The 17,163-nt window shown below is 44.1% G+C and overlaps 2 protein-coding genes across 3 annotated transcripts in view; both read left to right on the forward strand.

Moving 5' to 3' along the window:
- Positions 1-3,544, forward strand: part of IPO7 (importin 7) — a 36,630-nt gene extending 33,086 nt beyond the window's left edge. Inside the window, exon 25 of the mRNA XM_027461258.3 lies at positions 1,793-3,544. Within this exon, the coding sequence (XP_027317059.2) occupies positions 1,793-1,890 (98 nt within the window). The 3' untranslated portion in view covers positions 1,891-3,544. The remainder of the gene's footprint in view (positions 1-1,792) is intronic.
- A 3,418-nt stretch (positions 3,545-6,962) lies between these two features.
- ZNF143 (zinc finger protein 143) overlaps positions 6,963-17,163 on the forward strand; it is a 37,218-nt gene continuing 27,017 nt past the window's right edge. Inside the window, exon 1 of one of the 2 annotated variants that reach the window (XM_027461359.3) lies at positions 6,963-7,119. The gene's annotated coding sequence lies outside the window, so the exon portion shown is untranslated. Of the gene's footprint in view, positions 7,120-14,299; positions 14,455-17,163 lie in introns of those variants that run through there. The other variant, XM_005014890.6, reaches the window with a different exon arrangement.

A 17,163-nucleotide genomic window follows, 5' to 3' on the forward strand; every position in this document is an offset into this window, starting at 1 on the left:
GTTTATGTGCTCAAGAAGCCTATAATTCAAGCCTAATAATGTCTTCATAAAACAGTACTGTTTTACAATCCAGAGATCTTTGAAATCTCTTAAAGATTGTCATGTCACAAAGCCTCAGTACAAAGATTGTATGGCATACCACAGGTGTAAGGAACAGTAGAAATCTATTAATGAAGTGACCAGGTAAATACAGGCATGTTAGAGTAGTGTGAATGTGAAAACAAATCAGTTGGACCTGCAGGTGCATGAACAGGCAACTAAGTGAATGTGGCTGGTAAATTATTTCCTCATGTGATCTAGTCCAGTTAGGATAGTGATTCTATCAGTGGGGAAAATACCATCTTAGAAAGAAGTATCCATCTACAAAGCTACATCATTAAGCATACTAAATATTTGTTTGCTGTTCTGCAATGGAGATAAGTGATCTGTCCAGTTCATATCCTGCATCTTATTGAGCAGTTACCACAAGATGCTTCAGCTTAGAAGTTCAGAAAGCTGTAGGAGATTAGTGTTAAGAATGGTCATTTTGTTTTTTTCATAGAACAGCCAAAATTATTTCACAAAGCTTAAATGTCCAGAATGATCCACTCCTAATGGATATAAAATCTAGTCTCACTGTGCCCCCTGTCAAGCACTAGGCATCATACTGATGAGATTATATACTACTTGTGCATTTTCTGAAAAAAAAAAAATGGTGGTTTTGTTTTGGTCTGCTTATTCACAGAGTGAATTAGGTCCAGATTGTGAAGTTATAATTAAGGAGCTAGTTCCTTACGGGAAATTCTTCTGTACTATGAGGGCATATTGGTCTCCAGTCTGCCTACCTGACAGGGACACGTTCTATTAGAATGATCTGCCATTAATGTAGCTAACAAGAATTTCCATATGCGAAACAATTTTTGTCTGCTGTACATAAAGGGACCAATAATACGCTTGTATTTTCTTGATTGTACTAAAGGTAGACAGAAATGCATGTTTGTCTGCTTTTTACCATCCTGCTTTGAGTTGTCCATTTATTATTGTTTGTTTATATGCATTTAAAAACACAACCGGACAAACAAAACCCAAACAGTTTCACGGTTACCTTTGAAGAATGTAATGTAGAGATGAAATGTCTCTCTTATATATGGGGATGTATATGCAAAGCTCAAATGTCAAAAGGTCTTAGAGTTCGGCTGAAAATGAAAAGTGATCAACTTGGTAGTTTCTCTCAGAACTAGGCTTATGTAAGGTCTAGTAACCTGAACTATTAATTAGCTGCTTGAGTATGGGGGAAAATGTGTGTATTCTGAAGTGACTGATTCACGTGCTTCAGTGGATATTTCTGCTTATACCATAGAGTTGACCTAGGAACACTAAAAACGGAGGTGATATCTGTGCACTGCTTTTGTTACACATGTGATCATTGAGTTGATGTAAGAGTCTATTTTTAATCAGGAAGAATTGGGCATCTGTTAGCAATTTTAGAAATCCAGCACTCATTCAGGTCTTATTTTTGAAACGAGATATATGAATACTCATTCCCAAAAACTCAAGTGTGCTTGTTTTAAGTACAAATTTCATTTAAATAGAACTATAACAATACTGAGAAACTAAAACAAATAAATGAGTCCATCTGTTGTTGAGGCCTGGCCCACTTACACTGTGGGTACTGATTGATTTCTTGGGTAACCCCCAGTTTAAGCCTACGTCTCTGGGAGAATTAGAATGGTCAATCACATGGTTTGTCTTCTCTCTGTGCACATGCACTAAAATATTTTCTTTGTGTTTTTGTTATTTTTTTTTTTTTTAGAATCCAAAATGATTGAAAAGCATGGAGGATACAAATTCAATGCTCCAGTTGTGCCAACTTCGTTTAATTTTGGAGGTCCTGCCCCAGGAATGAATTGAATTATCACTTTTCCTGCTACTGTGTGATTGTAGTGAAGAGCTTGTGTTCCTCCCAATAGTGGTTCCAGAATTGGTTCATGTTATCTACAGCTCACTCTAAACTAATTGATAAATAGATTGGACAAAAGCCCCAGAAGTGGGACCTGATCGTGCAACCTAATACTGGAAAGAAAGCAAACCAGAGGTTTTTTTGAAGATAGAAAGAATCTGAATATAAAGCTTCAAATGACACACTTTGGAAACCGGAAATCAAGAGGGGATGTCATGAAGGCAGCTTTTCTTTTTCTGAGGAAAAAAAATTCAGGCATGGGCTGCAGGACTACTTAAAATGTCTCATTTACAGTACAAGCTAGAAGGCAGACTTAATTTTTACACCTGTGGCAGTATGAGTATTTGCCCAATTTCCCTTTTCTCCCTTCCCATTGGGTGTCTATTCTTTTAATGTAAATAATAAGATAAGGTAATTGGATAGCCTTACTTAATCTTCATCATTTCCATTTATCAAGATTGTTCATATGTAGAATATTGGACACTTAATGTAGCACTACATAACTGATAAATCTGTAAATGAATTAGCACTTTCATATTGAAACAAGCCTGCTAGCCTATGTACAAAAATAGCAAAATGTTTGCTGTTTATAAAAAAAAAATAAAAAATAAAAAATAAGGGATGCATTGGGGGAAATAATTTCAAGTTATTCATTTAAAATAACCTAGCAGTTTTGTACCTGGTGACTTTGTGGTGCAGTCACCTCTGGTTGTGACTTGAATTCGGTTATGTAAAAAGGGGTTAGTGATATTTCATTGCTGCTAAAAAGAAAAAAAAATAGCAACACCCTCTGTGTCCTTTGTTTTTCTTAAAGATCTCACTGTTCAAGTTGAAATTTGGATACAAATGTTTATTGTAAGCACTGAGAAAAAAATTATCTTCTCTGAAGCATGTAAATTAGATGTGAAGTTCTGCTCCTAAACAAGTTGGTTGAAGTGTGTGGATGAAACATCTATATATGCAATCTATTAAAAAATAGTAATTTGGCTAACCTGGACTTTGATCTATGAATACAATTTTTCCCCCTAATTTTGCAAAAACATTTTTTTTCCAGCATGTGGTAGTGCAAGTGCACTACTCCTGCATTTCATTGACCCTCTTTTTGCACTCCCAGCGTTAGTGTGCTATTGTCTGCCTGATCCAGACAGTGCATTTGAAGTTTTGCCAATCTTCCATTTTTGAAGCCACAATTTTCTTCCTTCAAAGTTGCTATAGTAACTGGTATTTTAGCTAGAGAGGCAAAATACAGTTCCCTCTGGGACCACTATCAAAACCACTGTATGAAGAAGCCAGCAGGGAGATGCTGTGAATGGGTTGGCTTAAATGCCCCCTTTTCTGTTCTTAAAGCATAAATTCATAGGTTTTTGATCTTGCCTTGAGATCGTTGGTGTCAGGTCTTTTAAATCAAATGTTTTTTTTTTCTTTTGGCTGTTTTTATATAAAAATGTCACCTGCTGTTACAATTGATATTAAACAAGCTACCTTAATTTAATGTAAGCCTCCAAAATTTAAATACAGGTTGAAAAATAAACTGAGTTTATATCTGTAAAAATGAGATGCACATATATATATTATGATACTCAAAATGCAGTCTTCAGAAAATTGGTTTGTGTGGTGTGTGTTTTTTTTTCATCAGCAGAGTAGCAGAAATTTGTGCTTTGGGGTTTTCTTGATGAGTTGACCAGCATGGTTCTCTGCCTTCCATTTCCTATGCAGCCACTAGTACTTTGCTGGGCAGGTATGATGGCCTTTTCCAGTCACTCTCTGGACTGCCTTTCTTAGGCAAATGATGTTTTCCTGTGCACAGAGTGCTAATGTGAGAGACTGAGCCAGGAATATAGTGCCACAGCCCTACTGAAATACTAAAGGGATACTTCTAAGCAAATTGTAGATTTAAAAAACAAGGGATATTGCACCAGCTGTGAGAAAGCCGACAAAAATTAAGTCTTGAATCCAAGTATCCATTGTAGTAGCAGTGTGGGAACCACAGTAGTACTGTAGTGCTTCTGAATTCTCAGCTGCCTGGTCAAGTACATAAGCAGAACTGTTTTATATAAATGTGTAACTCATGGACACATGTAGGCGTACTCTGGCCTCAAGATTATCTCCAGACAAAGTTTTATTTTTGTAGAAAAAGGTGACAATTACAGCATGTTTTCCTGTGCGTTCCTTGACCTTGAGAAACGCCCAGTTTGACATAAATCATTTCTGAACATCTGCTTGTTGGGTATCTGCTTATCTTGTTACACTTCCCCAAACATGTAAGACAACCTTTTTAGGACGCTTGGCCTCATGGTAGAAGACAGGACACAGCAGCAGTGAGAATGCAGTAGGTACTAAGCAGGTGGAGGAAAAAAAAAGGTGAAAATTACCAATTTAGTGCCATTGTTATTTCTGGAACAGTTATATTTTTTGAGTCAAGGGAGGAATTTTATCTTGGTGTGAGGAACACAGTCTTACTTGAAGGGTGCTTTTATGTGTCACTAGACTGGTTAGCAAGGAGCATCTTTTTAAAAAATGGATCTTAGAATTGCTTTCCTGTGCTCCAAGAAATGTATTTATATAAATTGCAAAACAATTTTGCATTGTTGTTGGTGGTGATAGTGCATTTTGTGATGCAATATATCAATTTCAGTGATGCACATGTCAAATTTAAAAACTGATCTTCCTCCTAGAATTTGCATTTATCCATTCCATTTTTCAAGGATAATGCAACTCTGAGGGAAGAGCTGGAAAATTAAAGCCTTTGTTTTTTCTATTATGGAAGATCTCCTTGGATTAATAAACATCTAAAGCAAATCCTCATCTTCACTTATTTCAGTGTGGTGTTTTGAATGCAGCTCTATTCTGACAGTGCTCGGGAGTCCTATTTAAGTTACTGAGCCCTAAGGTTTGTATCTTCCCCTCTCACGTATTTCTCCGAGCAGAAATGCTAGGCAGAATCACAGTTCTCTTAACTGATTAAATACAAAAGTTGTATGACCTACGTTGTTTTTTAAATGTTGACATGCCGGGTAAGTTTAATACCTTTTTTTTCCACAAGCCATTACCTTAAAAGAATTGTTCTGGTACAGTACAGGAAAGTTCTGCTCAAATGTCGTGTAGCCTTCTGCAAAATTCAAGCCTGGAGCGGAATAATTTCAGAATACCAGGCAATAAATATAAAGGTAGTTTAAATTGTGCCTAGTAATCAGTACCTGCTAATAAATTCTAAAGGTTAAGTTGTATTTTTCTAAAGGAAACTTCTTCCCCTGGTGATTATCAGTTTTTGAAAAATAAAAACAAAGCTTCGCGACACATTTTTGCATCATTTTGTCATGTTCCCTTTCAGTCCTTCCTCATGTGTACTTTCTCAGTCGCTCATCATTTTCACTTCCTATGCCTCAGCTTGTCCCCTTTTAATTCCTTTGAGATAACTGTAGTAAGCAGTTTATACGAAGTAGTTTGGACTGCAGGCAGTTACACCCCAGTCAAGTGCTGTCTGTTCACTATGAGAACCATTGCATCCTCCTCTGGAGTTTCTGCACCCGAACAGATGCTGAAGCCTCGCAGCACTAAGGGGACACTTACAGAATAGCAGAGCTGAGGAATGGGTTCCCAACGGGTGCTTCGGGCTCCCAGAGCGAAAGCCGTGCTTGCAGTAGTGTTAGCGGTAGCCCCTGTGTTGTCTGTAGGGAATATATCAGGTTTAACCAAGTTTAAATGAGGCTGGTCCAAAGTTTGTAGACTGTACGAGTTTTCCATAATTTGGGCTACTAATTACATTTTTGTCTTTGGTATGTTATCAGTAGCATGTTTTGAGTAGATAAACACTGCTTCTGGAAATCTATTCAGAAGTAGCATTTGGTTTATGTAAGCATAGCTGTGAAAAGCACCACTGTTCTGTGCCACCAACTATTCAGGTTTTAACCTAAATTCAGTATTGAACTGTATCAAAATTTGAGAAAAGCTTCTAAGGTCCAAGGCTCAACACATTATGATGTTACAGATTCAAAAAGCAAGAGCTTATCGTACTCTGATTCAGGGTTTTCTTCCCTGCTTTCCATAGGGCCTTCCCTACAAACAAGCACTTGAAAAAAGGTAGTTTGTTAATGTGTTATAAATTAAAAATTAAAAGCCTGGATTATAATTTACTTTGCAATTACTCTATAGCATATATAATTGCTGTAGCATCAGTTTGCTTATTTTTTTTTAATAATCGCTCGTTCAGATGTTGATGCTGGAACAGTAAGACCAAGCAGGGGATGCACAGAGGTGCCAGAGATTGAGAAGAGATGTAGGAAACCCTTGGTGAAGTTCATAAAACCCAAAACGAAGTTTTCTTTCAGGCATTTCACTGCTGCTGTACCCCAAACACCTGGCTGCCATTCCTGTGTTGACTGGAAGCTTCCCATTAAGAAACTGGAAGCAAAACTTGAAGCTAAAGAAAGGAAAATTGCTCGTTTTAATTGTTCCTCAGTAGCAGGGCTGATCTGGAATAAAATATTTTGGCTGTTTGTATTGTTTTAAGAAGCACTGTGGAATTAAACGCTGTTACAGCTGCCCCGTCCAGAAAGGCCCAGCACAGCCCTGCTGGCGCTGCCCGCTGATTTTATTTCCTGTGAGACAAACGCTGAGCCCCCGGCTGCCGCTGCCCCGCTGCCTTTTACGCTCAATTCCCCGCACCCTGCCCCGCGCAGCCGGGCCCGAGCCGCACCGGGCCCCGAGGCGCCGGCCGGGGGCTGATGGCTGCCGGCGCCCCGCGGGGGGCCGAGCCCCGAGGCGCCCTCAGGGCCGGGGCCGCGGCGGGAGGGGAGCGGGTGGGGAGCGACGGCTCCGGCCCTCCCCGGCGGAGGAAATGGCGGCCGCCGCCCGCTCCCCCGCTGGCGCGCGAGCGCCGCGCTCCCCGCGGCACAAAATGGCGGCGGCGGCGGCCCCGGACCCAGCATAGCCGGAGAGCCGCGAAGCCGCGGGGCGGGGCCTCGGGCGGGCGGCCAATGGGGAGCGGCGCGGGGCCCGGAGGCGGCCAATGGCGAGCGGGGGCGGCGCGGCGCGCCCAATGGGAGCGGCGGGCGCGCGGGGCGCGGAGCCCGGGCGCGCGGCTCGGGGCGGCGCTGAGGCGGGCGGGCGCTGAGGCGGCCGTTTCCTGTCCTGGTGCATGGTGGTCGGACGGAGGAATTGTTGGAAAATTTCTCGGCGAGGTTCGTATATAAACGTGTCGCTACCCAGTGTGCCTTATGCGAGACGCCGCCATCGCCGCCGCGGGACGCCGCGCCGGGCCCCGCCGCGCCCCAAGCGCCCCGCGGGGCAGGCAGCGGGCAGCGGCGGCACCCGCCGGCACCGGGCAGCGCAGCCCCGCCGCGCGGCACGGCACGGCCCGGAACCCCCCCCCCCACCTCCGCCTGCCGCCCCCGCTGCGGCACGGCCGGGGGCCCCCGCGCCTCAGGGGGGGCTCGGCGGCGCCTCCGCCTTTTGTCTGAGCCCGGCAGGCGGCCGCCGGCAGCTCCCGGCCCTCAGCGCGGCCGCGGGGAGCTGCCCCTCCGGGAGCGCCTCCAGAGCCGCCCCGGGGGCGTTGGTGCCCCGCTGGGCTCCGGCCCGCGGTGTCCGCTCGGGACGGCGCTGGGCAGTGCGTGAGGGGCCGCGGAGCGCCCGGCTCGGCGGCTCGCGGGGTGCCAGCGCCTCCCCAGGGCTCCTCCCAGGCGCTGAGGCGCTGCGCGGGGATGGCGGCGGTGCTGGGCAGCGCTCCGCCTGCTCCCCGCTGCGGGGCCGGCCGCGAGGCCTCCCGTCAGAGCCCCACATCCGCCTGCAGAAGTCCTCAAAATTGTGCTCTCGGTGGCATAAAGCCCGTACATCCTCAGGGGCTGCCGAGCAGGCCTTTCTGTCACGGTTTCAGCGTGATAGTGCCTGAAAAATTGAGTGTGTTTGTCCTGAACTAAACCTTTCTAAGGGCAGTCCTGTGTGCGCAGCGTGTTCCAGCTTCTTGGTGTAAGAGTGCCTGCAAGGAGGGCAGCAGGGCGTAACGGAGCTGTGATCTCATGGCTCATCTCTTTGTATTTTACGAATTAAAGTCTTGATCTTTCAAGGTGTGAATAAGTCAGAAGCTTTTCACTGAAGTGCCACAGAAAAAACAGGGAGTATGTAGCCCAATAATACACGTTTGCTTTGGTAGTAGGTGGCAATTGAATTGAGCTATGTAGAATAAGCGTTTTAGTTTTTGATAAACGTATTTCAAATTGATTACATAATTTACATAAACTGTTCTCATTATGGTAATGGAATAATGAAAATTTCGGTCCTAGCATCCATCTTGAAGAGGAATTATTTTGCCTTGTACTGCAAGGCTCAAATAAGCAAATAGAAGAGTAAAAATTCAGTCACACAGGCTTCGTTCATCCTGTACCTTCGTGTCTGCGTGACATTTGATGCTTAGATATCCCAGTACTTGTGGCATAAGCTGGCGATCCCTTTTCTCACTGGAGGTAGGCACGGAGATAATACAAGGAGGCATATTCTCTGATAACGTGAGCCAGAATTAGCTTTGTAAATTTGTTTTTGTCCAGACTACCTCAAATTCTGTACTGCTTCAGCATGTCAAACTGCTGCTGGCCCACGTGTCGCTGCTCTGTAGTACCGGGAGAAGGGACTCGATGGTGTGTGTATTTAGATGCATGTGTGCGTATGGATGTGTGTGGTACTCGACGAGGTTGGGTTTAGTAAACAGGAGCCTATCTAGAGCCTATCTAGAGCCTATCTAGAGCCTATCTAGAAACAGAGTGATTCATCTGACCATCAGCCTGTTTTTGAGGGTCTTTGCTCCAGGTAACAGCGAATCCTGAGGGTGATTGGGATGTAACCCCTAACGTGCGTGATCCTGTGTGAGGATTTGGGGTAACTGGTTACACGTAGTGTTCAAGCTCTCCTGAAAAAGCTGTTCATCCTAACACATCTTAAAGAACCTACTGCTGTGCAGAAGGACAGGGCGGTGGGTCCAGTGACAGAACATAATTGGGGTAACACCACAACCGGCTCAAGCTAGTCCCTGGGCCAGCTGACTCCACAGAGCCATGCAGTGGGAAGCCCTTGCCACGAGGAGTGAATGGGTCCTGAGCTGGCTGGCGCGGATCCTACGCAGCTTTGGTCGGGCTGCTGGTGTGACTCAGGAGACACCGAGTTCTTGCATTGGCTGGGCCCCCTCATGTGCTGTCCGCCCCTTTGTAGTTGGGTGTCCGTGTTGGAATGAGCAAACATGCCCAAGTTAAGGTCCAGTTAATTTTAGTATTTACTAACTTTGGAGTGTTGTTGCAAACTTAATGGCTTTTTTAAATGCATTTGTTTATTTATTTATTTTGTAAAGAAAGCTAAAAAGAAGGCATTTTGACCTGGGTTGTTTCTTTGACGGTGTAATTGGGCTGCAGTTACAGTTTAGGACGTGGGTCTTTTTTGCTGTCATATGTAATTCTTGGCTTTAGAATTTGGGGGTAAAACATGCTCAGCATAGGTGGTGTCTTTGAGAAACACTGTTATTAAGTTCTGGGGAGTCTTTAATTGGCATTGGTGTCAAAACAAATTCTGTTTTCCAAAGTATAGGGCTCAACTGAATGTAGATGAGCTTCCACGCACAAAGCAATTGACACGTTCTTGGTAATCAGAGCAATTCTTCCAGTTCCAAGTGTTACAGTGCACATAACACAAGTAGTTGAGAGGCAGAGCACATCTGTGCTTTTGCAGTCTGATTCTTTCACTACTCTTTTCCTGTCTGCATTTTGACTCTCTTCCGTGATCGTCCCCAGGATTTCCGCTTCCCACACCGTCTGCTCTAACTTCTCCTGCCCCTGACCTGTGTATGTACACACAATAGCATCCCAGGCCAACCTTTGTTTGCCTTGCCTTGCCACTGGCTTTTCTTCCTGTACCGTCACATTGCTTCAACTTCTCTACAGCTCGCCAGCGTGCTTTCCGTGCTCTCCCAACCAATAGGTGGTCGGTTTGGCTTTTCTTCTCTGCTGTTCTGCAGGGAAATAGGTGGACTCGGTAAAGAGACTGGAAAATGAGTAAGCCTACCCTTGTGCCCCGAGGGCTCCTGGAAGTTTAAATGAAGGTTTCTGTGCAGCTTCTGGGTCCCTCGGGTGGATCCTGGTCCTAACAGATGGATTCTCATCTGGAACCTGAAGCGCCAGTTCCTGTAAATAGAGAAGTGTTCAGGTGTCCCACGGATGGAGTGAGAAATGGAAGGGAGGCGCCTGCCCACAGACACTGCCTTTCTGTGGGAGGAGTGACAGGAAGCCATGCAACATGACCAAATGCGTTCGCATTGTGGCACGGTTGGTTTTAAGGGGCTCTGTCTGCAACTTAATTTGATTTTGGTTATATTTACTCATGGAACTACGGTTTTGGTCTTCCTGCTCTGCTTTGCACAGCAGGAGTTGTTGATCGGTGACGCAAACACCGAATTGGACAAAATTAGCGAATGCTTGCAGTGAATGCTAAAATGTTCTGGGCTACGCTGCTTTCTTAATGATACAGTGGGACTGCACTTTGCTCCACCGCGGTGACACTTGCTCAATAACCAAACTGCTCAGTTCTGGATGGAATTTACAGTTCCAGCAAGTTGTACAGTGTTCCAAGCTGACACCAGATTTACACTTACAACCGCTTGCTGCTGCCCTCACTCTGTATTTTGTCATCTGCTGAATGTTTTTTTTTCTGTAAATACTCGAGGGGTGAAAAGTCTGTTATCTGCTTCATGCTCTTGGACTTCATGACTGACGACAGAATTCTCTGGAGCTGGAAGATGATCTGTATTTGCAAGTTTGGTGGTGATGCCCATACCTTAAGCATATTCCTACTGAGATATCATGGTATTGGCATATATTTATATGCTGTGTTTTCCAGTTTACACTTACTGTTTTGTTTTTTTTTTTTTGTAATTCAGGGTAAAGGTTCATAGTTCAGAAGGCTTTCCAATGAGTTTCTGAAGGACAAGCATTGCCTAAAACGCTGCAGGTTGTTATGGCTAATACTGATACATCTGCAATGTAGTTATCAGATTACTAATTAACTCATATCCACACAACCCAGTCAAAATTCCTGATAGATGTGAAGACACAGAGGTTCATCAGTTAAGAGCTTCTAGTCTCTTTCTTGCTTTGCAACTTCCTGGGGAAAAATACACTTGGGATGAAATCTGTAGTGGCTTAACTCACTAACAGGCTGAAAAACATTCCAAATTTTCTTTCAGCTTTGTTAATAGCATTCAAAGTCTTTCAGGTATCAAAGAAAGTCAGATGACCTACAAGCTTTCTTCTGATTGCTGGCCTAGCATTCAGTTTCTGAACATGCATATTATTATTTATCCTTACTTTTTTGTCTGTGAAAGCAAAAATAACGTATTACCAGTCAGTCTGCAGTAGAGAGTTGTGGGGTTTTGGTTTTATTTTTTAAAGAAAAGAAGAAAGAAGGTATGAGTGAGCATTGGTAAAGCAAATTGGTCTGGGACAGGAGGGATGTGTCTCAGCTGGGGCAAGGAAGGCCGTCTGAGTTCAGAGCAACTTGCTGGCATGTGTTGCTAGCTGAGTCCACGTTGTTCCTCTTGTCATCTGCCTGCCAACCAGTGTGCACACACACATACTCTGAATGATGCAGTGCTGTTTTCAGCCACGTCTGAATTGGACATTTTGCCACAGATTATATGGCCCTTTCTTGGGCTACATCTAAAGCCCTGCTGGGCACAGTGACTGTATGGTGATGACTCGGGGGAAGACTGCTGGCATGTAACGCAGTTAGGTGAAGTTAAATGTTCTGTCTGCGTACTGAGGCCAGCTGTGCTTTGGTACAGCAGTGGTACATTTGATATTACATTGGTGTGTTATTTGCGAAGAGATACCAAATTCTGGCAGTGAATTAGCCTTTGACTGCATTATCAATACGATGCATCTCTAGGGGAGCAACAAGGTTGAAATACTGCAAAAAGACTGAAACTGAACCTCAAGCTTGACTGTGAGCCCCTGCTTTGGGTGACGCAAGTCTTTGCAAGTTGACTGTGCTGCCATTCAGAGCACGTGCAAACCGCTTATGCACTTGACAGTGCTGTCAGTCTTCATTAGGTTCTGTAGGGCCAGGGTTAGATCCCGTGGTTCGTAATTTGCAACGCTTCCTGCTGTCCAGAAAATACATCTGTAATGCGCTATTAAAGTGCGTGCCTTACCCCCTCTTCAGTGACCGGTCTCCCTGAATCCAGCTGTTACAGATCCCTTAGTACAGGTTTGTTTCTGTATTTTCGGCCTCGTTCCTGTAACATGGTGGAAATCGCTGCTTAGTTATGTGGGGGTTGCCTTTACGAGTGATTGGAAAAATAATGTAAAGGAAGTTAAAGTTAGAGAACAAAACACTAAGAAACAGAGAAACGCCTAACACCAGGTAGCTCTTGTTGGGTTTATCCACTACAAGTCAGTCTGACCCATTGGTTATGAAATCAATGCTTCAGTGCGTTGGTGAAGTGCTGCAAGGGGCAAGGGCAGCTGAAGGAGACAGAAACCCATGTCTGCTCTCCTGAAACGCTGGATCAAAGCATCAACAGGATCTAGGTTTCATTTCTGACCCTGCTACAAATTGCCAGGGTTATAGTGGAGAAGATTATCGTACAGGTACATAGGGGAACAGAAATGAGATTTGTGGGAACCTCAGTGGCACTGTTTGTATTTGTGAGCTTACAGCCATCAGACAAGGTTGGGTAATGAGTAAGCTGTACCCCTAACACAAATTGTGTCTGGGCTACAGATACAGTTTGTATCTGTACAATTTGTATCTGGTTTTTCAGTCTGTCAGTCATTTTTTACACTGAGACCTGGAAGCCTGCAATATATGTTACCAGTTGAAGTGCATTTAACCAGAATGCTAATTGTAGGCATTAATTTTGGCATTTTACAAACGTTTGTTAATCAGACTCCTTCAGGAAAGTGACCGCACGGGTATTTGCAATCATATCAATTGTTAAGGACCCTGATGCAGCCAGTGTTTAATTCCATTAGTGTGCTGACAGACACGAGCTGATCTTGGGATTCAGCTTTGTCCAACGTAGGAGTACGGTTTCCTAAAACTCCTCAATGAAAGTTTTGCAGTTGCGGGGTTGTGTCGTTTGCCACTTTCCTTTTCTGGACTGGTAATTGTTTGCTGTTTTTGAACGTTGAATAAAATTACAACAGTTTTGTACATCATTAGAAATGTATTAAAAATAAAAGTAATGTTTTGAAATAAATGGATGTTACTTCAAACTTCTTAGTGCTGTCTGTGCAACGAGCGTGAACAATCACAAGGTAGCCTAATGTCCGGAGGAGCTTTTTTTCCTATCCTCCTTTCATAGTTCTTTGATCCTGCACATGCCAGATCTTTCTTTTCCCTCCTTGCATTTTATAACAGTAACTTTTCCTACTTGACTGCTATTAAAAACTATTCATTTTCCTGTTACTGATTCCCAAAGTATCATCCTTTTTTTTTTTCCCCTCTCTGAGGAGTTTCTGCTATTGTTACTACAGTTCTTTTCTTTGCCCAGCAATGCAGCCTTATAGGCATGCTGGAAATGCCAAATTCCTGCTTTTGTTTGCCACATTCTCAACTACCAAAGTCTCGGTCTCCTCTCAGCTGCTTGACTTCCCAGTCCTCCAAACCCAATTTCTTCTGCTCAGTGATATGCCCTCTACCAGTGCTTGCTTTCCTTTTCAATTGCCTAAGTCCCACCTGCCGTTTTCTACTTGTTCAATTCCGAATTTTCAGCTAGGGCTTCTGTTTCCAGCTGCTGTATAGAGTGTACATAACAACTTCTCTTTTAGCATTGCATCTTCTCTCCTAAGCCAGTGACGGCATCCAGAAGAGTCCGTTCATTTGAGGGTTAAGTGGGGGGCAGAATTGCGGCAGGTGCTCTCTAAACAGGCCACTTCATCAAGTCTTCACAAGAAGTCCTTCCCCCCTTTGCTGCAGACTCACGAGTTTTGAGAACTTAAAGCTGATGGAAGTTTACCATTTTTCACATTTGGAGGATTTTATTTTATTTTTAATAAAAAAAAGTTATGCGCACATACCCTGGTGTGTGCTTTGTTTGCACCTTTCTGGTGCAGCTTTTGTCAAAAAGCGTTGTGAAGTCAGCAGCACAGGTGGCGGACTGCTTCTGCCCTGTGACTACCAGTGTGAGCCCTGCTTCAGCATCACTTCTTGCGACTGGCTTTTGCTTCCTTCTCTCAGGCCCTGGTTTCAGTTCAGGGGTTTTTCAGACTAGTAATTTTTGTCTCAGGCTATTTTTTTCTAGGGGTAGTATCCCAACAATCTTAAAAAAAAAAAAAATAATAATAATAATAATAAAAAAGGTAAGATTCTCCATGCATGAACGTTTTGGTGACCGAACATGTCAGGAAGCAAGATGTGTTGCAGTCCCCGTGAACGTCTTCCCAAATACCTCTGCGATGTGCCTTTCAGACCTGCAGCTTGCACGTGAGCCGTGAAGATACGCAAGAGTTGCCAGCATCGAGTCGCGATTTTTCACTTCAGTGAGTACCTCCTGATGAAGGCTGTACTTGTGCCTCTCCTGTAGGACAGACAGCTTTTGAGATTAACCGGAGTACACGTGCAGCAGCCTGGTGTGGTGTCTGCGGGCCTCAGGCCAGGGTTCATGTGTTTTCCTAAAAATGGCTGCTTTCAACGGCTTTTCAACTAATGAGCTGCAATATTGCAAGTTGGTCAAGGAGGTCTTTCTCTTCCAGGTTCATGCTGGCAAAATTCCTGGCAGGCAGGAGGTTTAAAGAAAAAACTGAGTGATGCAAATACACAGAAATAAATGCTGGTGAGGTTTGCATTGGCAGGGTACAGACAAATGTACTGGAGGCTGGGGAGAGAACAGCATATAAGCCAGTTAGCAGAAAAGGGGAGGGAGCACAATGAAGCAAGAAGCTGAGTATAAGGGAAGAGACTTTGATTTGATCAAAACCGACTGGCTTCGAAATAAAAATAAAATAAAAAAACAGTCAAAATACAACAGGAGATGAGATTTGCATAGCGAGTGATGTACTGGCAGCACGGTGATGCTGATCTGGACAGGTTGCACAGGGCTGTATCAGGTCTTGAACACCTACAAGGACAGAGTCCTTGGCAATCTGTGCCAGTAGTTGCCCACTCTGATTTAACAAACAAGAAAGGTGGCAGCAAGGTCTGTGAAACAGTTTTACTGAGGTATCCTGACCCATTTCTCTGCAGTGTTGGCCAGCCCTCTCTCTTTGTTCTCTCCCCATCCTCTTCCTCAGACCTCAAAGAGCTGTCTGCTTAGCCCGTGTTCTTTGCTGGGGGGGGAAGAAGAGAGCCCCAAAGTGATCAGGGCTTCTGCTTTTGCCTGGGGGCCTTCTTCCCTGCACAGCAGAGGAACACAGCAGAACTGCCGCATGGCCAGACACTGAGGGAAGGCTGGGGTTTTGCTCTGAGCCCTGGTGGGACAGTTGCAGAAGGACTTGGGATGCATTCGGGAGCGCGTTGGGTTGTTCTGACAAGGGCGGGCTGAAGAGGAAGGCACTGAGAATTTGGTGCTGTGGTAGGGCCAGCTGCAGAAGGAACGTGGTGCTTCTAGAAGTTGAGGATAGGAAGCTAACAGAAGGGCAGAGGATCGGGAAGAGGTTAGATTGGAAGGGATCGTTTGAAAGGAGTCAGAACCAGGCCAGCACAGCTGTCTGGAAGGGGTCATGGAAAGCCTGGGTTAGAGGAAAGGAAGGAGCATTGCGTGCAGCAGTTCACTGATTCCTCATAGTGTATGGTGGGCTGCATTACGGCAGCAAACACTGTAAAATAATTTCAAGGACTATTTTTTCTCCTTTGGCCCCTGAATTAATTTGCATTAGATTCCTTTTTTTTTTAAATTTTTTTCTAAAATAGCCATTGACCCTTTAAGCAGTGTGTTCTGCTCTGACTCTTGCAGGGCTTTGCAGTTGTCTGAGTCAACTAGCTGCTTCTCCACCTCCCCAGTGCTTAGAGAAGAGGCATAAGCTTTGGAGAAAGGTCATCACTCTGTTTTAAAGGCAGATAGCATAGATGATGAGGGCTTCTTAGGAGATACTTTATCTAGGAGAGGGAATCCTCTGAAATAGACCTGAGCTGAAACACCTTCAAGATCCAGTCCGTGCTAGAGTTGTTTCAGAAGACAGTCAAAAGCAGTGGTTGTGTAGCCTGCCTTCCCTGATGCGTGGAGTGGTCTCAATGCTTTTCAGCCATTCTGCAAAGTGTCCTGAAAGTGGAATGAGCAGGAATCCTTGTCAGCACAGAGCGCTGTGCTAGCAGTGAGGAGGCAGGTGACCTCTGTGCCCCATTTCCATCTGATACCATATTTAATTAGGCTTGCTGTAAGTTGGCAGTACCTCCAGAAAGCAGTCCCAACAAACTGGTCTACAATGAAACCTTTCTTGGTGCTAGTTAATTTTTTGTTTCAAACTGCATGAATTTTCTGATCTTAATCATTGCACAGTGCACGAGCACTGAGGGTGGGGCCGTTTCCTACGGTACTCGCTTCAGCTGGTCTTGCAGCTATCCCGTGTTCTCCCATTTGTGGTTGACAAGCAGAGCGCTTTCTAGGTCAGTGTTTTGTCCATATATTAGGATAGGGATAATAGGGAACGCTGAGTAACAGGGAACACAGCTATTTTTCCAAAGTTAGTAACCTGGAGATGGCAGAACAAGGAGTGGAACTCATGATCTCGTGTCCTAGCACAGTTCCTGTTGCTTAGGCTATAGCACCCCCCAGAATAAAGCTATTTCATTTTCTTTAGAAACATTTAGTATAAATGCCATGTAGCCTGAGTGGCTTCTTTGTGCTGGCTCTTTTCCTGTTGTATTACACCCATTTTAGGGACCTCATTTTCTATAAGAGCTTCTTTTCTTGAAAAGGATGCTGCCAACAAGAATTTCCCATCTTCCCTTGGAGGTTAAAAAAAAATCTCTTACACCCCTTTGGATTTTTATTTTACTTCCTCTTAACTGTTTCTTCATTTTGATGCCTAGCATTGTTCCAAGATTAAGATTCTCTACTTCAAACCTATATTTTATGCCCTTAATATTCCAGATGGATATTAGGTACGATTTTAATCTTGAGAAGTGTGTTTCTTACTGAATTGTGTACTAATCCTGAATGGTGTTTTTTCATATACAGTATTCAAGGCAAGGTAACTCATGAAAACACCAGTGGTTTGTTATTTTTTACAGGTGACTTAAAACCTTCCTTA

Source organism: Anas platyrhynchos, chromosome 5 (assembly GCF_047663525.1).
Source record: "Anas platyrhynchos isolate ZD024472 breed Pekin duck chromosome 5, IASCAAS_PekinDuck_T2T, whole genome shotgun sequence".
NCBI classification, from domain to species: Eukaryota; Metazoa; Chordata; class Aves; order Anseriformes; family Anatidae; genus Anas; species Anas platyrhynchos.